Below are 22,673 nucleotides of genomic sequence, written 5' to 3' on the forward strand. Positions count from 1 at the left end.
AAAAGAAATTTAAAGCAAAGAAAATAGAAAGAAAGAAATTAAAATAATCGTAAGAGAATACTTTGCTAAAGAATATTTAAATAAATGTGGGAACCCAGGTGAAATAGGTAATTATCTAGGAAAATAAAATTACCAAATCTCAGCCCAGAAGAGAGAAAATCTAAAGCAAACAATGACCTTATGGAATTAATAGAGAATATTATGAAATGGTACCCATTCAAGAAGCACAAAAGCCAAATTGTTGCACGGCAGATTTGTTCCAACTTTATGAGACAGGTAATTCCAGTATAACTAAACTGTTTTATAACACTGAAAAAGAAGAAAGACATTTCCAAATCCTTTATATGAAGGTAACATAACATACATTCCAAAAATTAAATAAAATATTGTAACTGTAGCTAATCAGAATTATGAATATTGATGCAAAAATCCAAATTATACATTAGCAACGTGAATATAGCACCACATTAAAAGCAAAGGCAGACTCATTCCAGGAAAACAAAGATGATTCAGCCCCTAAAGGGTGCCATTAAAGGAGGTAAATTTAGGATGTCCATTATGAAAACCATTACTTGATATAATCTGGGAACACTGGTCAATGTCTTAGAGAAGATAGCACATGATGAAAACTTTAAAGGCTACCAAAGGAAACCGATCATGGATTCCCTCATAGCTCAGTCGGTAAAGAATCTGCGGGCAATGCAGGAGACCTGGGTTCGAGTCCTGCATGGGAAAGATCCCCTGGAGGAAGAAATGGCAACCCCCTCCAGTATTCTTGCCTGGAGAATCCCATGGACAGAGGAGCCTGATGGGCTATAGTCCATGGGGTATGCAGGAGACCTGGGTTCGAGTCCTGCATGGGAAAGATCCCCTGGAGGAAGAAATGGCAACCCCCTCCAGTATTCTTGCCTGGAGAATCCCATGGACAGAGGAGCCTGATGGGGTATAGTCCATGGGGTCACAAGAGTTAGGCACAACTTAGCAGCTAAACAACCACCACCACCAAAGGCAATAAAAAGACCTAACAGAAAATTGTGAGCCTGGAAGATTTCAATGCTACAAAGTTTTGGGTGCATTAATTTGCAGCCCTATTTGGGAAATCCCAATTTAGGATTCCTAATTCCTAAATCCCAATCCCAATTCCTAAATCCAAATTTAGGAAACCCAAAGGAACAAACTAAAAATACACACAACATGGATAAATCTTACAAATATAAGCTAATTGAACACAATTAGCTCAAAAGAATATGTGCACATCCTGATTTCATGTATAATAAATTTGAAAAGAGGTAAACCTAATTTATGATGTCAGGATAGGAGGTTTCTAGGTTTCTACTAATGTTCTGTTTCTTGATCTGTGGGCTGCTTACACAAATGAGATTAGGTTGTGTTCTGTATAGATAAGTAAGTAGAATTGCCAGGAAAATTCTGGAAACAACTATTAGTGAGGAGGATTAGTCCTAGCTGACACTGTAGTACTGTGGTCCTGGGGCACAGGTAAACAGAAATGTCAGAGAGATAGAAGGATGGAGGGGGGACAGGGGAAGATGTGAAGAGAAAACTTAAGGAAAATCAGTTTCAATAATTAAGGGATACTTGTCTACTATGACCTAGAATCCACAAAGGAAAAAAGATTCAACTATATAGAATTTAAAAGAAAAAGAACATTTAAAAAACTTCATTAAAAAATCACACAGATAAACCAGAATGGAAAAGAATATAAAAAAGAACATATGTATACATGTAACTGAATCACTTTGCTGTGCAATAGACATTAACACAACATTGTAAGTCAACTATGCTTCAGTTAAATAAAGAAATACAAATAAAGTATTTGGCAAAAAAAATTATGCAGAGAGAAAAAGTGTAGGCATACCAGTAAAAATATGTGTACCTCATAGTCAATAAGGTACACGTATCTTAATACACCTATCAATATATGTACATGTAAGGTACACGTATATTGATGTCATTTAATAGGCACAGACTGCCTAAATATCAACAAAAAATAAGGTCAACCAAAAATGAACAAAAGGAAAGAACAGTTCACAAAAAGGGTAATTCAAATGACTCAGATGCCTGAAACGATGTTCAGTCTCAGTCACAGTAAGAAAATTTTTTTAAAATATATACTCAGGAACTTGCTGGTGGTCCAGTGGTTCAGACTTTGCCTTCCAATGCAGGCGGTACGGGTTCAGTTGTTGATCAGGCAACTATGATCCCACATGCCTCATGAACAAAACACTAAAACATAAAACAAGCAATAGTGTAACAAAGTCAATAAAGAATTAAAAATGTGTATGTAAAAATGAATAATTAGAACACATGAATACATTGAAGATTTTTCAAGGTTCTTTCCAGGTAGATTCTAAGCATGGAAAATATTTAACAATGGGGCAGTCAGTCAAGGGAATAATAAACTGCTAGAAGAATATTAGTTTCACTTGATTCATGTCAATGTATGGCAAAACCCACTACAATATTGTAAAGTTATTAGCCTCCAATTAAAATAAATAATTTAAAAAAAAATTAGTTTCACTTGTAAAAGCAGACTTAGAATCCATCAAAGGTAGGAAAAATAAAGTTTCCAGTACCAAACTTAATATTAAGGAAAATCAAGATCTGGCATAAGAGCAAGCTGAGGCTCAGATTCTATGTGTTGAATATACCATGATGTGTTAATATTTTTTTAAGATGTTAAATTTCAAATCTTTGAGAGACTGAGGATTTGAGGGGTTTTTTTTTAATGGTATTCTTACTGTTCTAGAAAAACCAGTTTGCTGAAAAGCATTATTAGATAAGACAATGCTCCTTGAAATAGATATTCCCTGAAAGGTTTCCCTCATTGAACCCTCAGCTCAATCAAGTGACTCTAGAGATCAGGAAGACTTCAAATACTCCTGTGAGTAAGTAGCAACCACAAAACAATGCTTGACATTTATAGGACACGTTTCAGTTTTCACAGAACTTCACACTCACCAGTTCCTTCAGGATAATACAACTAAACCTAGAAGGTAACAATAACACCCAGAAAATCAGGAAGTCCGCATGATGACGCAGATGCTGTGGCTTTGGGCCCTGAAAACTTCTTACGGAGATTAGAACTCACATTGAGGCAGGAGAAAGGGTAACGGCAGGAACGGATGGAAACAGGGTAGCTACAACTGGGATGTACCACCTTTGTGTTTAAAGGAAGGCAAGGTCAGCTGGGTTCACTTAAGAGTTCTGAAGAAACTCCCACAGAAATGTGAAACGACTGAGATGGGCCTTCCCTGGCAGCCCAATGGCTAAGACTGCACACTTCCACTGCCGCGGGGCAAGGGGTCCACCCCTAGACAGGGAACTAACGTCCAGCATGCTACAAGGCCAAAATATTTTTTACTTTTTAAAAATAAAAAGACTGAAAGAAAGTGGTTACTTCACGAGAGAACCCTGAACCGCATAGATTAGGACTGAATTAGTGTATGCCCAAAGCAGTAATTAGGAAAAAAATTCTTGGATTTAGTTTTCCTTCTAAGAATTCCAAAAGAGCTGTTTAATTTTGTTATCATTAATTCTCATGGTATTCATCCTATTCTTAAGTATCTTAGTATTCTTCTAATTTTATGTGTACTTTAAAAAATTGGAGAGTTGAAACAAAAGCTTAAGGTCTCTGAACAGGTCAGTGGTGTAAATTTGTTGTGTGTCTCGGTCTGTTTTAGGAAGCTTCCACTCCCATACTCCCAGAGGAGATTTGATGTGCGGGAAAACGATTCTTTTCATAGAATGAACACCACAAAAGAACACGTACAGAGTAGATTTGTCCAGATTAGAAAAATCAGCTGATATAAACAGACCCATGAATCTGTGAGCCATGAATCTACGAATCAGACATTCTGATCAAGAACATGAATTTACTGTATATTTTGTGACATAACTAGCAAGCTGCTGGCACTTAATAAAAACTAAACATAGCAAGGATAAACGCATTCTCTGTGGTTTGTTCACTACAATATTAGGAGGATGCGTTGCTCTTTCTATATTTTTAAAATCATCTTTGTCCTCAGCATCCTCTGTGTAGTATTTTTAGCAGTTTGTTAAGAATTAGTCATTATATTTGAAAAGAATCCAGCAAATTGCAAATAAAAGAAACTAATTCTGATAGGACAAAATGTACTAAAATGGCAACTCGGTGGAATGGCAACCTTTCTATCTCAGGTCCAAGGTCGTGAGTTTTGTAGCTTTCCTTTAGAAGGGATATCGTCAAGAATTTAAAAAGGCCTTGACTTTCTGAAACCACTCAGATTTTTACATTGTTGTATTATTCAGTGAGGTGGTTCATTGTGCATCTGAGTAGCTCCGACTGGAATTTGTAACTGTAAGCGTAGACAGGCAAGGCGCCAGTCTTGTCCGGTGATTAAAGTTACAGAAATTCTAAAAATCATGATGACTCGGTCTAAAGCTGAAAGCCAACTGAAACTTTGAGAATAAACAGCAACCTGACACACAGACTGAATTCAAAGCGTCAACACTTAGAAAACATGACAGAAAGCATTACCTTATTATTTCTGATCCATCACCATCTATGTTATTGTTATTCATTTAGCCCTGCATCTTTAAACTTATGAAAAGGAAGCCAGAGAACTAGATTCAGGAAAGGCTCATTTACAATCTCAACATACAGAATTGTTAAACAACAAGGGAACTATATTTAATATCCTGTGATAAACCATAATGAAAAAGAATGTATATATATGTGTGTGTGTATGTGTATATATATATGTGTGTGTGTGTATATAATACATGTATAACTGAATCACTTTGCTGTACAGCAGAAATTAACACAATTGTAAATCAACTATATTTCAATTTTTTAAAAAGTAGTCTTAAAAAAAAAACCCACTGAGATCATGAGTTGGGCCTTTTCCACAACGGGGAAGTCCAAGCACACTGTGAACTCCTTTGTGGTATCTGCTCACTTAATCTTTCTCCAGATAATTACTTGTCCCATTCCTTTCTCTCCTTCAAGTCTCAGCTCAAATCTCCCCTTCTCAACAAGGCCTCCTTGTCCACACTGTTGACCACCACAAAACGCCCCAGCGCCCTCCACCTTCCCCCCACCCCCAATTTCTGAGCCATCTTTTCTTGCTTTTCTTTTTCTTTTTATATAATAAATTTATCAAATTCTAATATACTGTGTAATTTGCTTACTTATTCTATTTTCTATCTATGCTTTGAAAATATAAACTCCATGAGGGCTTCCCTGCAGGTTCACTGGCTAAGACCCTGCATTGCCAACACAGGCGGCCCAGGTTCAATCCCTGGGTGGAGAGCTAGATCCCACCCTCCTCAACGAAGAGTTTGCATGCCGCAACTAAGATCTGGTGCAACCAAATAAATTTACTATGTGCTCCATGACAAAAAAGAACTTTCTTTGTGTCGTTCCCCTAGATTGCTGCCTGACACTCAAAAAAAAAAAAAAAAGATGTTGAATGATGAACCTAATTATTCTGTATATTCTGTCCTATCACTATTTCATCTCTATTATTATTTGACTTTATTGTGGCATGGTTCATGATGAACGATAGCAAGAATACTGGTAACAACACAGTAAAAGTTGATAATAGTAATAAAAATTAGTTTCACATATGTATAATTTGGCTGACTCAAAAAACATTATGTTTTGTGATGTTATATGCTCCAAAGCCTTGGAAATTACCATGCTAACTTTTCATTCTAACCACCTTGTGAATATTTTTGAATTTTTCTTAGCAGATGACATTGATCTTTGGCATTATACTTCAATATACTAGTTAAATGAATCTTCAAAACACCACCATAGGGCAGATGCTATTGTTCTACAATTTTGCATAGACAATGGAAGAACATTCGATCATGTAATAAGTAATGACAAAGTCAAGACTGGAACCCAGGACTGTTGACAGACTCTTGCTGTTATACCAAATTATACCACATTGGTAAAACATTTCACACACACGCCATTTTCCAAGTGTTCAGTTCAGTTCAGTCTCTCAGTCGTGTCCAACTCTTTGTGACCCCATGAACCACAGCACGCCAGGCCTCCCTGTCCATCACCAACTCCCGGAGTTCACCCAACCCATGTGCATTGTGTCGGTGATGCCATCCAGCCATCTCATCCTCTGTCATCCCCTTCTCCTCCTGCCCTCAATCTTTCCCAGCATCAGGGTCTTTTCAAATGAGTCAGCTCTTCGCATCAGGTGGCCAAAGTATTGGAGTTTCAGCTTCAACATCAGTCCTTCCAATGAACACCCAGGACTGATCTCCTTTAGGATGCACTGGTTGGATCTCCTTGCAGTCCAAGGGACTCTCAAGAGTCTTCTCCAACACCACAGTTCAAAAGCATCAATTCTTCAGCGCTCAACTTTCTTTATAGTCCACTCTCACATCCATACATGACTACTGGAAAAACCATAGCCTTGACTAGATGGGCCTTTGTTGACAAAGTAATGTCTCTGCTTTTTAATATGCTGTCTAGGTTGGTCATAACTTTCCTTACAACAAGTAAGTGTCTTTTAATTTCATGGCTGCAATCACCATCTGCAGTGATTTTGGAGCCCAGAAATCCAAAGTAATAATTTCCAAGTGTAATCCAAGGTAAATAATGAATGATAGCTGGCATTTCCAAAGTTCCAAGCCATCAATCAAAATGCTTTTTGTCTTAAAAAGTTAGAGCAATTCTATCAAACTGTTAAACTTTCTAATATGCTGTTTTATGTCTAGAAGAAGAAGATCCAATAAAAGTAACTAAAACTTCTAAGAAACATTTTTTTATCCAAAAGATCGTTTCATGTCTTAAACAACTTACACAGTTTTGAGGGAATATTTTTCCTCATCCCTCTTTCTCACCTCTCCAGAGTTTCTAATCTCTCCTTACATCCAGACACCTCAGCTCACTTTTAAAGCCCTTTCTAACCTGACTTCCTTTCTCAACTTTTCTCCAGAAAATATTGTTTCCTGTCAGTGAGTCATCTCAATGGCCCACAAACACCAGAATCCTTATTCTTTCTTCCTTATGTTTTCTTCTTCATCCTCTTACAATCCTATCTTTCCCATCCACTTGTTTACTTCACCAACCCTGAAAGTTCTCTCATCTGTTACACTATCTCTCCATGAGGGCTTCCCTGGAGGCTCAGCTGGTAAAGAATCCACCAGCAATGTGGGAGATCTGGGTTCGATTCCTGAGTTGCAAAGATCCTCTAGAGAAGGGAAAGGCTACCCACTCCAGTATTCTGGCCTGGAGAATTCCATGGACTGTACAGTCCATAGGGTCGCAAAGAGTTGGACACAACTGAGTGACTTTGACTTCACTTCATCTCTCCATGAAGGTGACCAGGCATCCTGGGATTTCAGCCCTGACTGGCTTCCCAGGTGGCTCCTGCCAAGGCAGGAGACGTGGGAGATGAGGGTTTGATCCCTGGGTTGGGAAGATCTCCTAGAGGAAGGCATGGCAACCCACTCCAGTATTCTTGCCTTGAAAATGCCATGGACAGAGGAGCCTGGCCGGTATAGTCCACAGGGTTACAAAGAGTCGGACATGACTGAAGCAACTTAACACGCAGGCACTACCTTTCTAGTCTCATCTGCCACAGGAAACTCTCAGCCTCTAACAGTTTCCTGAGCCCACTGTTTATTTGTACTCACACACCATTTTTCTATGAATCCTAGACATACTTAACTCAAATGGCATTCAACAAAGCATCTCCCAGCGACCCCAGGCATAATCGGATTGCTCCTTCGACTTGAGCCCAGGACACTTGGCTTATTCTTCTGTCCTGGCACTTTTTATTCTCTCTTATTCTCTAAGACTGAGGCTTTGTAACCTCCAATCCTTAGTCTAGTCTCTTACAGAGTAAGCGCTCCCTATTGCCTGGAAAATCCCATGGACAGAGGAGCCTGGTAGGCTGCAGTCCAGGGGGTCGCTAAGAGTCGGGCACGACCGAGCGACTTCACTTTGACTTTTCACTTTCATGCATTGGAGAAGGAAATGGCAACCCACTCCAGTGTTCTTGCCTGGAGAATCCCAGGGACGGGGGAGCCTGATGGGCTGCCGTCTATGGGGTCGCACAGAGTCGGACATGACTGAAGGGACTTAGCAGCAGCAGCAAGTATAATTAAATTAGATGTAGTCACACCTGGAGGGTTTTGTCCACCATCTCCATCAACATAGAGAATAGACCCACGGGTCTGTTCTCTGGATAATCATGGTAGAAACTGTAAATAGGGGTAGCATGGAGGACTAACAGGGAGGAGCGGGGAAGGCCCTGCCACACTGCGCTGGGCGTTGCTTTCCCTTCCACCACAGAGGAAGAGAGGCTGGCTGCATCTCAGCGGTGGTCCGTTTCAGGAGGACTAATTATGGTGTTCCCTTCCACAGACCTCATCACGGGTAAATCCTCAAAGATGCAAGGTTTTCTAAATTAATGAATGAAAAAATTTCAGAGAAGAAAATACGTTTACACAAGAAAACCCCAAAGTTCCTCTCTCTAGACCTAAAACAGTCCTGGCCCGCAAACATTAAAGCTTCCCCTTCTGACGCTGTTGGAAGGCGATCATTCGCTACGCGGAGTAAATGGAAGCGTGTGAAGGCCCTGCTTCCCAGGGCATTTATGTACTCCGGTAAACGAGCAGCCAGCACATCGTCGAGGACCTAGCTTTCTGTGCACAGATTATCTTGCTTTATTCGCCTTCCCTGGGCAATATGTAAGTTTACGGGCTCTAGCACCCAGTGGTTGCCAACGCCTCCTACACCCGAACCTGTGGGTTCACAGGTCCTTTTCCGTTGGAGTCCACAGTACAGACGAAGGCTGGATTTCTGTCACCAAGGACGCGCGGCCGGGTCCTGCACACCGGTTCTCGTCACTCCGTCAGTTCTGGGCTGCATGCCCAGGGAGCCGGTCTGCAGCCTCGCTCCATTTGTTCGGACCTGTCCCAGGACGCACCACGACTCTCAGTCCAATCTCTGTTCGGCTTAAGGCACCAGATCGTCTTCACCTGCTGCCACCGCGTTCTAGACAACAGTAGAGAACTGTATAGAGTCTCCGAGCCTAACCTTGGGCTTTATTTAAATTCTCCCGAAAACCTCTCGCAGCCCGGGGCTGGCTCCGCCTCCCCGGACTCAAGGGTAAGGCGCACCCAAAGAGGTGGAGCGCGAGCCTCGGGGGCGGTGGGAGCCAAATGGGTGGGGCCGGCCCAGGTGTGGTGGGGCCGGCCCTGGAGGTAGGGCGGCCTCTGGATGCGCTGCAGGCCCTGGTGGGAGGGGGACAGGCCTGGAGGGGGCGGGCCCAGGGCAAGGCGGACACTGGGGGCGGAGCAGGCCCTGGAGGTGGTGCAGGCCCTGGGGGCGGGGCGGACACAGGGTGAGGGCCGGGCCCCGTGAGATGGGGCGGGCCCTGGAGGTAGGGCCGCCCCTGAATGCGCGACGGGCCCCGGTGGGGGAGCGGGACAGGCCCCGAGGGGGCGGGCCCAGGCGACGGCGGCTCCTGGAGGCGGGGTGGGCCCTTGTGGGAGGGGGAAATAGGCCCGGAGGGGGCGGGCCCAGATGGCCGCGGACTCGGAGGGCCGGGCAGGTCCTGAGTACGGTGAAGGCTTTGGGGGCGGGACGGACCAGGAGGGGGCGGGAAGGACCCGAGTAGGAGGGCCGGGCCGGGAGGGGCTGGGCTCAGGCGGCTGCTAGGCCGAACGTGCCGCAGGCCGGCCGCAGGCCCAGCGCACCACCATGGAGAGGCAGGGCCGGCGGCCGCGGGGACCGGCGCAGCAGCAGAGACAGCGGAGGAGGAACGGAGGCTGAAGACGGGGCCCTCGGGTAGTGGGCCAGTGAACCCTCACCGTCCTTGAGCCCAGACCCGTTCCCTGCCTTTCTGGGCGCTGGCGGTGACCCCGCTGAACGATGCGCGCCCCCGGCCGCCCGGGAGGCTGAGCCCGCCGCCCGGTTCTCGCCCCTCGCCACCACCCACCATGGCCTTGCCCGGCGCCGAGAGCGCACCCGACCGGCCGGGATCCCCGGCCCGGGGCGCCCCCACCGGCTCCGCGTCGTCTTCGTCCGCCTCCTCCGGCGGCTCGGCCTCGGCAGGAGCTGGGCTGTGGGCCGCGCTCTACGACTACGAGGCGCGCGGCGAGGACGAGCTGAGCCTGCGCCGCGGCCAGCTGGTGGAGGTGCTGTCCCAGGACGCTGCCGTATCGGGCGACGAGGGCTGGTGGGCCGGCCAGGTGCAGCGACGCCTCGGCATCTTCCCCGCCAACTACGTGGCGCCGTGCCGCCCGGCCGCCCACCGCGCGCCGCAGCCCGCCAGACAGCCGCCGCCGCGGCCCGGCTCGCCCGTGCACGTCGACTTCGAGCGGCTGGAACTAAAGGAGCTCATCGGCGCCGGCGGTTTCGGGCAGGTGTACCGCGCCACCTGGCAGGGCCAGGAGGTGGCGGTGAAGGCGGCGCGCTGCGACCCGGAGCAGGACGCGGCGGCGGCGGCCGAGAGCGTTCGGCGGGAGGCCCGGCTCTTCTCCATGCTGCGGCACCCCAACATCATCGAGCTGCGCGGCGTGTGCCTGCGGCAGCCGCACCTCTGCCTGGTGCTCGAGTTTGCCCGCGGCGGAGCGCTCAACCGCGCGCTAGCCGCCGCCAATGCGACCCCGGACCCCCGCGCGCCCTCCCCGCGCCGCGCGCGCCGCATCCCCCCGCACGTGCTGGTCAACTGGGCTGTGCAGATCGCGCGGGGCATGCTCTACCTGCACGAGGAGGCGGTGGTGCCCATCCTTCACCGGGACCTCAAGTCCAGCAACAGTGAGTGGGGACGGTGGGGCGGCGGGATGGGGGAGAGGAAGACTCAGCTGCGCCCGTCGCAGTCCACCTGGATAGGCTAGTCGACCTCCGGACTCCCAAAAAGCCTGCGCAGACTTTCCTGGGCTCAGAGGTCCATTTGCACCCTGGTTACTCGCTTTGGAGCAGGTGACACACTTTGGTGCTTTTAGGTGCCGTGTGTGTGTGTGTGTGTGTGTGTGTGTGTGTGTGTGTGTGTGTTTAATTCAGATCAGACTTGCTTGCAGACCACACAGTTGTAAAAGATCTGGACTTTCTGGAAACCTCATGGTGCTGTTTGGCCTTTAGATACAATAAGTAGTTCGTTTGGATAGAATACTTTGCCAACTGAGGCCTTTCTCGAAACCCATGCCCCCCGCCGCCCTCGTCTTGTCTAGTGGCCTTCATCAACCTGCCCTTTCCTTCAGCTTACAAGCACTGTATTGAGGTCTCTTCTTTACCACTTTCAATATGGCTTCGTGTCCTTTGACGTCTCCAAAGTGTTTTCATTCAGATGTCTCTGCCCTTGGAGTATGATTTCATTATTGGTTCAGTGGCTTGCCTGTTAGGGAATTGTCTCCAGACCAGAAACACCATTTTGTGCCATCATGCACACTTGGGTTGATTTAAGAGCAAGTTCATTGTCCTTGTGCAGGTACTTGAAATCTAGAAAACCTGGCCTGTATCGTTCACTTTGTTTATAAATCAATGTGCGTTTTACAGATGTCGATTAAGAACTGACAAAGGAACTCAGCCCAAATCCTATTAAATTTCATTGTATAAAAGAGCTACTAGAATTAGCTGTTTAAAGTTTGTTCTTCGGTATTGAAGATCTCTTCACAGTCTTAGAATGCGGTGAAATCTCATGAAAGATTAAAGGATGCAGCCAGAACTGGCGTTGGCCTACCACAGCTGCATGTGTTTCAACCTTGTAAAACCTGCTAGGACAGGAGCTGAGGCAAATGGAAACATTGCCCTTCTCCTGCACTGCAAGACAGAAGAATGACAGGAAGAAATGATATGTTGGTTGTATGTTTATGGAGACTGTTTCTCCTATACAAAATCCTACAGCAATGTACCTGAAAATGACTATTGTAGCATTTTGGAACTGTAAATAATATGAGTGTTGGTAACTACAAATAAGCATTGGATTTTTTTTTTTTTTTAATCTTATGACTTCTGTTGGCCTCATGTCTTACAATTTAGATTGCAGCTGCTTGAGTGACAGGAACAAATTCTAACAAAATATGGGCTAGAAAGGTGGCAGGAGTGGTGTGCGCCCTCAGAGTCCTGACAGAGGCCAGGTGAGGCCATTTACCTATTTTTGGACTGAAGTGTTGCAGTAAAGACATAGCACAATTTCAGGTGTACTAATTTTTGTAATTGCTTAACACCCGACACAGTCTTTGCTACCAATTCGAGCTTATTGCCTAAGCTATGCTTTTACTGAAAGAAATGTTTAACCTGCTGCCAAAGAACATGACCTGTGTGTCCAAGAAGCCCTACTATCCCTGGTGGAGCCCACAAGCCTTTGTCTGCTGAGAGTTTTCTGCAGAACCAGGTATTTTAAGGATGGCAGCAGCATCCTGCTCATTCTGGCTCTTGGCAGTTGCTGTAGTTCTGTGATAGACATGGAACCTGGCATCCTACAAACTTACTCTGTTGCTGGATGTCACATCGCCAACACCAGCAAAATTCCTCATCCTTAGACCCAGGAATTAAAGGGTCTGTGACTCTTACTTTTGCATTATGCTTAGGCTGTTCGGTTGGGTTGTAATAATGCTTAAGGTCCATACGACCTGTTCACAAAGGCAGAGTATGTCTGCCAGTGGTGGTAAAAGCACAGAAGGGCAGGTTAACCCGTGTTCCACTGTATAAATTAAAAAATTTAAAGTGCTAATCTATTAAATAGTGAAAAGAAATAGCATGACCTTGGAATAATAACATGGTTAAAAAGTTTTTATTGACACTAGAAAAACTTGTACCGTGGAACAAGTAGCTTACTGTGTCTCGGGGAGATATTATGTAATCTGAAGGTGATTATAGGCTGCAATTTACTTTTTGAAAGACTTTTTACCCTCAGAGTAAGTTGCCAAACTTCCTGGAGCATTTTAATTTCTGTAATTGTTAGGCAGAGTGGAATTATCAGACTTTTAAAACAACTTAATTGGCTAGGTCACTCGCCTAGCCAAATATTTGTTACGATATGACCACTTTTACAGTTTTTAATTTCTAAGATGTAGGCATTTTGAATAGGGCCTAAAAGGTGCAGAGCAGGGTCTAGCACATTGTCTTATCCTGGCTCTGGTATTATTTATTCAATGAATTAACGCAGGTCCCTTGGACCCTCTTGTGATATGTGAAGCCATAACTTCTTGTTGAGACTTTTTCAGTACAGCAGAGACTCTATTACAGTATGTTTTGTTTGACTCTATTGGCTATTTGCTAATGGTGGTAGTGAGTTAATGATAATGTAAACAAGATTTTAAAAAATCAATATTGAATTTTAGTTTTACTCTTTAGTCTGCTCTTATAACAAAGAGCCAGAATACAACTACTTGGACCCGAGCTAGTAGAAATTATTGTCTTAAAAAAAATGTTTAAATTTATCAAATTAAGATATGGCTCTTGATATATTTTCTTTCTTCTCTCATCAGTCTTTTTTTTTTTTTTTTAAGTCCTGTCATATCATTCTGAGGCAATGTTTGTTGAAATAAAAACCAATCTTGTGATGTACAAACAATTCTGTCCTTTTTTCAAGAGACAGCAAAAGATTGAAAGTTGAGCCTAATAAGCAAGTTTTAAGCATCATTTATGTTGTTGAAATATGCTAGGCCCTGTCACTCCCAGATGCAAAGTAAATAGAAAATGCTTTGCTAAATCTGTGTACCGCAACTAGAGAGCAATACAAGGCAACCTTGGGTTACTGTGGAAAGGACCAGTTTTATATGCACTCAGAGAAGAGAAAAATCATTGTGAGCTGGAACTCATTTATTCAACAGAGTTTGAGGGCCCACCCTCTACCAGGGACTTCTAGCCCCCAGGATATAGTGCGAAAGCAGATGGTAAACAGTGTTCCCCCAGCACAGAACTTAAGTCTCATAGGGAAGATAAATGGCAGTCATGCAAATATCAGTAAGTGCTGTCAAGAAAAGAAAGCATGATGGGGGGCGGGCAGAGTGAGGATGCTGATCAGATGGGGTGGTCAAAGGCAGCCACTCCGAGGAAGTGACACGGAGACCTGGAGGAGGAGGAATGAGTCAAGCCAAGGTCCAGGCAAAGGGCAGATGATGTAGAAATGAGCCTGGATTATTGGACTGGGAAGAAGGCGGGCCGGAGGGCTGTAGCAGAGAGTAGAAGACAGGTGCGGGCTGGGGGTGGCTTGCAGGCCATTGGTCCATGGGGGTGTTCCCTCTGAGCACCATCCATCAGTCCAAAGCCTCGGGGCATTTTGTGCAGAGGAGGGGCATGATTGAATGCCTGTGTTTATAAGATTACTCTGAAGAATGGACTAGGAATTGGCCTCAGTGAAGACTGGGGAAATTGTCCAGGCCAGAGAAAGCATTGGTTTGGCTGAGCAATGGAAGTGGTTTTCAGGGAAGTTACCAGGAAGGAGTGAAAATAGTACAATATGTGAATTGCTGAGGAGGCTTTGAATTATTAGAATTTAGTCTTAAGTGTTTTGTTTGTTCTGACATAGTTCAGGATAGAAAGAAGATTGCATGGCATAATTTATGGTTCCTTTTTTGCTAATGTTGCTTACTGTGTTCTACCTTTTCTTTTTTTTTAAGCAGAAAATAAACGTTGCATGAGAAACTGAGCCACAGACCTTGTAGCTGCTTATTTGTGTACTTTTTATTTCAATGATTAGGTTTCTTTTATCCTGATTTTTTTTTTTTAGCCTCCTGGGAATAATTATTATATATTATTATCTACAAGGACATCTGCAGTCTATAAATAGACATAGTTGTATTTATTATGAAATGCAATTTAGAGCTCTTACTAAAACTACAAAAGGAATCTAAATTTTTTTTTTTTTTTTTTGCTTTTCTCATTAGTGCAGTGTAAATAAAGGAGCTATTTGAGAAAATTATAGCCAGTGTGATCTCCAAATAAGGTGCTTAAAAAGCTCATAAGAGTGGTTTGGAAGAGCTATTAATTATGCTATTATCAGTTGAGAGACGTGCGTTTTCTCCCTTCTCTCGTCTGTTCTTTTACTCCAGACATGTAGCTTCATGCCATGGCCTCTTCCTATTCTAGGAGTTCGGGGAGATCAGTTCAGAGAGCCCAGTGGTGACAGAGAGCTGTTTGCTTCTGAAACAAAATTGACTAAAGATATATCTTTGAAAGAATGGCAATCAAAATGGGTCTTGATTTTGATCAGGCATGTCTTCCCTTTCCATTTTATGCTTGCTTGTTGGAAAATAAATAGTCCACTTCTGATTTTTTTTTCATAGTTGTGAGTAATTTAGTGCTGATGATCATTTTATAGGCTTCCCTGGTGGCTCAGATGGTGAAGAATCCACCTGCAATGTGGGAGACCTGGGTTTGATCTCTGGGTTGGGAAGATCTCATGGAGGAGGGCACGGCAACCTACTCCAGTATTCTGGCCTGGAGAATTCCATGGACTGTACAGTCCATGGGGTCACAAAGAGTCAGACATGACTGAGTGACTTTAACTTCTCACATTATGCTCATTTTATAATGTACATCTCAGATCGTTTTGTAGTCACTGTCAAGTGTATCAAAGTGTGGGAAAGGGAAGCCGAGATAGGAGGTCTCCTCCATCGTTTCAGAAGGCCGTCTCTAAGTCCTGCTTTCCCACGCTGGCATGTAAGGGTTGGACTGTTCTAGAACCTTGCAATACCAGAAGGAGCCTTGGCTTTGAGGTCAGACTTGGGTTTGAATATTGGTGTTGTCATCTACGAGCTGTGTGACCTTGGGCAAGTTATATAACCTCACTGAGCCTGAAAGTCTTGATTTCTGACACTGTGTACTGAATTCCTCTCTTGGAGATGAACGGGAACCTGTAGGGGAAAAATCTAGTGTTTTTTTTTTAAACCCTTCATAGGCAATTGGGTACATTCTACATGAACACAGATGGCTTTTTTAGTGAACAGTTAGGAGTCAGGTATGCTAGAATGAAAAGTAGACAGTGGCTTTTGTTGAGAAGGAGACTGGTGTTTAGTTTGTAGCCAGACGTTAGCATGGCCTTGAATGTCATGCCAAGAGTTGTGGACTATCTGACGGCAAAAGCAAGCCATGGATGGTTTTGAGGAGGAAAGTGCTCTGATCTGTAAGACAAACATCTACAAAGAAAAGTGTATAAGCTTAGAGTAATTTACTTTATGACTGTATCTATCAATACCCACTATTATTGGTGGGTCAGGAATAAAAAATAAAATACTTAGACATCAGTTTGGCATAAATTTGTTTATCACCTATGACCAGAACCTAATTTTTTATAATCACTATTTATTTATTGAGCTAATATAGGGCACTTTCTCCCTCTGACTCACCGGAGTTGGAAAATAATGACCAGATTTACTACGTCAGGCTGATGATTTTAACTTGGAATTTCAATGTGACTTCCCAAACTCTCTGTGGTACTTGAGTGGCTCCCACAAGGTAGAAATATCTTGATGAAGGAATTTTAGGGAGCAGAAGAAGGGTTCCTGGGGAGGCTGGGAGAACTGTGATGGCTTTATTTTGGAGCCTAAAACTTACATTTGTACAACTGACCCCAAAGCAGCAAGAATTTAGTTAGCTCTGACTCCACTTCTCACAATCAGTGGGCTCATGGACTCAAACTTTCTGAAGAGGGTAGTGTGAGGCTCATTGAAATAGTGTACACCTGGTGTCAGCACACTTTCCCCTGTAGGTCCAGGTAGTAAATATGTTTGGCTCTGCAGGCCGTATAGTTCCTGTTGCAACTATTCAGCTTTCCAGTTTGGCCCATAGGATGTAGTTCCCTGACTTCTGTATATGTCAAGGTACTTAATACACTGTAAGATGCAATCTAAATGTGAGCTGGTGACTATACTTATTTCTGTGTATGGTTTAGAAACACTTTGAGTGCTTTAAATAGTTCCTAACTTGCTTGTGTGTGAACTCATTGATTCCTAAAAGCTTTCCACAATTCTTTATAACACAAGGACATTATTATTTCTGCAGAATATAGTGCCATGTTATCATACGTTTATTCATTGTAGTTGGGGGTAAGAGTCTTCATCATTTAATTGACTCCCTTGATCCAGGCCAGCCAGCTGTACAAGGAAACAGTCTCGCGCTTTGTTCCGTAGGAATGCTGCCATCTGCACACTTTGGCAAGTCTGCTTGTAACTTGGGTTGATAAGTTAAGGGTCAGGGAGAAGGCATGAAGTATTCAATTGCTGTTTTAACTGTTTCACTACAGAGTTCATTGGACTTCCCTGGTGGTTCAGATGGTAAAGAATCTACCTGCAATGCGGAAGACCTGGGTTTGATCCCAGGGTTGGGAAGATCCCTTGAAAGAGGGCTTGGCAACCCACTCCAGTATTCTTGCCTGGAGAATCCCCATGGACAGAGGAGCCTGGTGGGCTACAGTCCATGGGGTCACAAAGGGTCGGACACGACAGCAGCTTAGCACAACAGCAGAATTCATTACTGGGACTTTTTTATGCTTTTTGAAAAAGAGCAAATCACATGCCATTTGGGTAGAGTGTCTTGACTACATAAAGGAGGTTTGAGTTATTATTGGTTTAATTGACTTTCAAGAGTCACTTTGTTTCAGGTTGTCTGCAAATATTGACTCAAATAATATCAACTGTATTACTTTCAGTTTACTAACATATTAATGTAGAATATTGTGGTAGATTCCTCCCTCTTGATTTTGCTTTGTTCCGTACCTTGATAAAATACGGAAAATGTTCAGCCGATAGAAAGAGTGATGTGTGTGTTTCACACACAATGGAATGTAAGAAGTTTTCTCATTGAAACTGAATATTGTGTGTGTCTATGGTGTTAAGGGCCCTGTGAAGTCATGATTTAGCTGATCACACGCCCAGAACTTGCAGAGGTCTCTCTCCTTGTATATAGTGGGCTGACTCATTCATCACACCACAGTCATTTAGTGACTGTGCACTGCACGTCAGGGGTGCTTCAGGCTCTGGGTAGTCAGTGGTGAGCAAAGTAGAGAGCAAGTTCTTCCCCTCGTGGAATTTACACGCCAGTGGGCAGTGTGGACCTTAGAGTGTAAATGGTGAAAGACGCAGTATGGTGGAGGGTGGTAATTGCTTAGTGCATGAGTGCCAAGTCACTTCAGTCTTTGCAGCCCTATGGACTCTAGCCCACCAGGTTCCTCTGTCCATGAGATTCTACAGGCAAGAATACAGGAGTGGGTGGCCATGCCCTCCTCCAGGGGATCTTCCCAACCCAGGGATCGAACCCATGTCTCTTAGTCTCCTGCATTGGCAGATGGGTTCTTTACCATTAACGCCACCTGAGAAGCCCAATTGCTTAGCAGAAAAACTAAAAGTTGAAAAGGAAGGTTAAAATCTTAGAGTGAGCAGTTCAAGATTAGTGTGTGGTTAAGAAAGGCCTTCCAGAAAAGGAAGCAAAACCTGAAGAAGTGGGAAAGCAGATCTCCTGGAGAACAAACTTGGGTTGAAGAACAGAAATCACTCCCCAGAGCAGGAGCCCACTGTGACAGGAGAGGCCTGGAAGGGAATCATGGGGCACCCAGGAGAGAGGGGGTGGCCCCTGGAAAGTTTCTGAATCAAGGCCTGGCTCTGAGTGACATTGCAGCAGGTCACACAGTCTGCAGTTTTGAGAACACACAAGGAGCTAGGGTGGAAGTGATCACTTGGGAGTCAGCAACATGTCCATGGCATGAAAAGCCCTGAGAGTGGCTGACATTATCTGGGGACTGAGTGCTGATAGGAAAGACCAGAGGTCCGAGGGCTGAGCTCTGGAGGTCACCAGGGATTAGAGGCCCTGCAGAGAGGGAGGTACCAGAAAAAGGAGCAGCTGGTAAAGGAATGAAAGTGAGAGAGTGTTGTGATACTTGGGGGCCAGAGAAGAACGGGGTTCAGGGGAGAATAATCAACTGCGTCAGTTGCAGCTGATGGGTCAAATCCAAATAACTACTTTGCTATCGTTGTTTCTAAAGCAGTCTGTGCTGTTTTAGGAGGAACAGGTGCATTGGTTTTCCATACTCAGCAGCTGGCTTCACATGAAAAGGTTCATCTTCCTGCTCCTTCTTCCCCTTATAGTAGTCACTCATTTAGCAACTGTTTATTGAGTGTATAAAAATGGTAGTTGCTATGCAGTAGAAATGAATGAATGCAATAAGTTAGGTGCACATTCTATCCTCCAGGTGCTTATAATTTAATTAGAGATGAGACCAAGAAATGAGATAAGACAGTGTTTAAGTGTAAGGGGAGTGGCACAGCTTAAATGCCTTAGAAATGCAGAGAACATCTAGAGAAGTCCTGAGGGAAGGCACCCAGGGGGACATGGTATTTACAGGCTCGTATAATATGGGAGCAGGCAGAGAGTGGCAAAGCTGTTCGTTTTTGGTTTTTTGGTTTTTTACTAGAAGGGGAAATTGAGATTTTTACTAGAAGGGGAAATTGAGATTCCAAAGGCCAGTGGAGCTGAAGGTGCTGCAGCGAGGATCCAGTGCTGCAGCGAGGATCCAGGGCTGGAGCTGGGCTGCCTCCATCAGAAGTGGAGGCCAGGTGCGGTGTTGTGGAGGGTGCAGGTGGGAGGCGGTCCACACAGCTGGCACCAGGAGCAAGGAGACACTAACGTAATGGCATGTTTTTTAGAAGTGGCCTTTAATGTACAGAAATTTTAGGCTGTAGGATTCCTTTTGGAAAGTCCAGGAAGAGCTGAAAAGACATGGAGATGAGATTGAAAAGGGACTTGAAGACCAAGATGAAGGCCTCCAGAGACTGGTGAGTGAATAAGTGCTACAGATGTGGGAATAGATGGAAGAAACATGAGAAAGTTCAGTGCTATTTGGTAAACTTAGAAAGTTATCATTTTTTCCCTGGAAATGAATGGCTGATTGTTTCCAGAATTGAAATTCACAGAGTAACATTACTGCCATAGGCTGAGAGGTGGTGTTTTGTTAATATATTCTTTCACATTGGTGCTTTCCTCAATTGATTTCTTTCTAACAGTTTTTTTATATATATATAACATAGTCCTAGTTAAAGGTTAATTGAAATGAACCTATTTGACTCAAATGGAATTTGGACTGGCACTCCCATAAATGGTGAGGAAATAGAATGGATGCATTGTAATTGCTATAAGAAATATATATATTATATACTACAATTCGGAAAATACCAAAGTGAAACTTCAAAGGAGCTGGAAAAAATCAAGTGCCTCATGGTTGAATAAGTAGACAAAACACAGGTTGTAAAGGCTGATTGTTCAAGAATGGGGCTAACAGGGGTCAAAAATCTTCACTGAAGTTGCCCAAAAAGGGGCTCAAACATTCGTCGCTGGGTTGCTAGCAGGAATTGACTACTTGCTGTGGCCCAGAAGTTGATGTGCCCGCTTCATGCATGGCTGTTCCTTGGGGTCCTCTTCCTGGTGTTGGGCAGGATGCGGAAGCACCGCCAGCCTGCCCTCCGCTGAAACCTGGGCAGGCACCCGGTCACATTACCTGTCGGGACACTGGCTATTTTTGGTTTCGGTCATTTTGCCCAAAAGATAAGGAATTTGAAGAATTCTGCTGAACACCTCTGAAATAGAATCCAGAACAATGGGCCTTTCATGGAACTCTAAACGTTTGACATTCAGAGTGTTATTTTAACTTGTTTTCTGTTAGTTCAAAGCTTCTGTGGAAACCTTGGGCTCCAGGTGGGGGCAGGTGTTTCAAAACTGCCAATGCAGTGGCTGCTAATAGTGCATTCTGCCATGGCATTGCTTTAGAAATGCAATCCTCTGTAAATATTGAGTGTTTTCTTCTCACTGGTAGTTCTGCCTTTATTTTAGAGTTGCCTTTCTGAGGTCTTTTTGCTTCTCAACGGCTGCCAGGCATTACCTGCGGCCTGAGGATGTGGATTGGTTCAGTTCAGTTCAGTCGCTCAGTCATGTCCGACTCCTTGCGACCCCATGAATCACAGCACGCCAGGCCTCCCTGTCCATCACCAACTTCCAGAGTTCACTCAAATTCACGTCCACCAAGTCAGTGATGCCATCCAGCCATCTTATCCTCTGTCGTCCCCTTCTCCTCCTACCCCCAATCCCTCCCAGCATCAGAGTCTTTTCCAATGATTCAACTCTTTGCATGAGGTGGCCAAAGTACTGGAGTTTCAGCTTTAGCATCATTCCTTCCAAAGAAATCCCAGGACTGATCTCCTTCAGCACGGACTGGTTGGACCTCCTGGCAGTCCAAAGGACTCTCAAGAGTCTTCTCCAGCACCACAGTTCAAAAGCATCAATTCTTCGGCACTCAGCCTTCTTCACAGTCCAACTCTCACATCCATACATGACCACTGGAAAAACCCATTTTAATCAAGGCTTCCTCATGCCTTTCCGTTTGGATGTTTATCAGAAGAAAGAGAGGAAATATGTGAAAGTGTCTTGGAAAACAGTTAGATAGAAGTGCGAGCCAACCTGACCATTAGTGTAGACTCTTGTATGGTGTAAGGATATCATCGTTTAAAAGTGAAATTAGTGTGTATTATGAGGGGAGAAACATCATACAGCTGACGAAGTAGCTGTGTGTGTGTGTGTTGGTCACTCAGTCATGTCCGACTGTTTGCAACCCCGTGGATTATAGCCCGCCAGGTTTCTCTGTCCATGGAATTCTCCAGGCAAGAGTACTGAAGTGGATTGCCATTCCCTTCTCCAGAGGAACTTCCCAACCCAGGAATCAAACCCCGGTCTCCTGCATCACAGGCAGATTCTTTACCCTTTGAGCCACAGGGAAGTCCCTGTAGCTAATTATCTATTTTTTGTTCCTGTGGTTCAAGTATACAGGGTTTTAAAAGATCAGATATTGATTTTTTCTTGATATTTATGAGGAATCAGCACTGAGAAATATGTATACCTTAAGCTGACATGGCAGAAAAGGCAATGGCACCCCACTCCAGTGCTCTTGCCTGGAAAATCCCATGGATGGAGGAGCCTGGTAGGCTGCAGTCCGTGGGGTCGTTAAGAGTCAGACACGACTGAGTGACTTCACTTTCACTTTTCACTTTTATGCACTGGAGAAGGAAATGGCAACCCACTCCAGTGTTCTTGCCTGGAGAATCCCAGGGACGGGGAGCCTGGTGGGCTGCCGTCTATGGGGTCGCACAGAGTCGGACACGACTGAAGCAACTTAGCAGCAGCAGCAGCAAGCTGACATGGAAGAAAGGAAAATTCAAAAATTAACAAAGTGGAATTTCTGATTATTCTGCTCCCTTTTTGTAACTGGTAGCGTTATTAGTAACAAGGAAGACTGGCAACAACTGTCTGTTTCTGTGGCCCAGAATTTGGTGTGCCCACTTTGTGTCCGGTTGTTCAGATGCTTGCCCTTCAGACGGGATCTGAAGCCAAGCCCTGTATAGTAGCCATATGATCTGGGTTACATTTCTAACTGTGACCTGGAGACTGTAAATTCCAGACTGTCGCAGAATGGCATGAAGGTCCAGTGGGAGATGAAATGGAGACAACTCTACCTAGAAGAGGATTAGTTAGGGGTAGACAGTATCCTTATTATGACTGGTGATACTAATAATTATCATTAATAAAAACTATTGAGTGTTTGGTGTATGAGGCACTGCCTTAGGTGATATTGGGGGGATAGAAGGGGGTCCTTACTCTCTGCATATTAGTTAGAAGTTCTAGGGGAAGGAACGTTACAGGATAACAGTATTTA

At 44.3% G+C, this 22,673-nt stretch overlaps 1 protein-coding gene across 1 annotated transcript in view; it reads left to right on the forward strand.

The window, feature by feature from the left end:
• The first annotated feature begins 9,483 nt into the window (after positions 1-9,483).
• The window catches only part of MAP3K21 (mitogen-activated protein kinase kinase kinase 21), a 58,849-nt gene continuing 45,659 nt past the window's right edge, over positions 9,484-22,673 (forward strand). The window contains exon 1 of the mRNA XM_061404844.1: positions 9,484-10,795. Within this exon, the coding sequence (XP_061260828.1) occupies positions 9,976-10,795 (820 nt within the window). The 5' untranslated portion in view covers positions 9,484-9,975. The remainder of the gene's footprint in view (positions 10,796-22,673) is intronic.

Source organism: Bos javanicus, chromosome 28 (assembly GCF_032452875.1).
Source record: "Bos javanicus breed banteng chromosome 28, ARS-OSU_banteng_1.0, whole genome shotgun sequence".
Taxonomy (NCBI): Eukaryota; Metazoa; Chordata; class Mammalia; order Artiodactyla; family Bovidae; genus Bos; species Bos javanicus.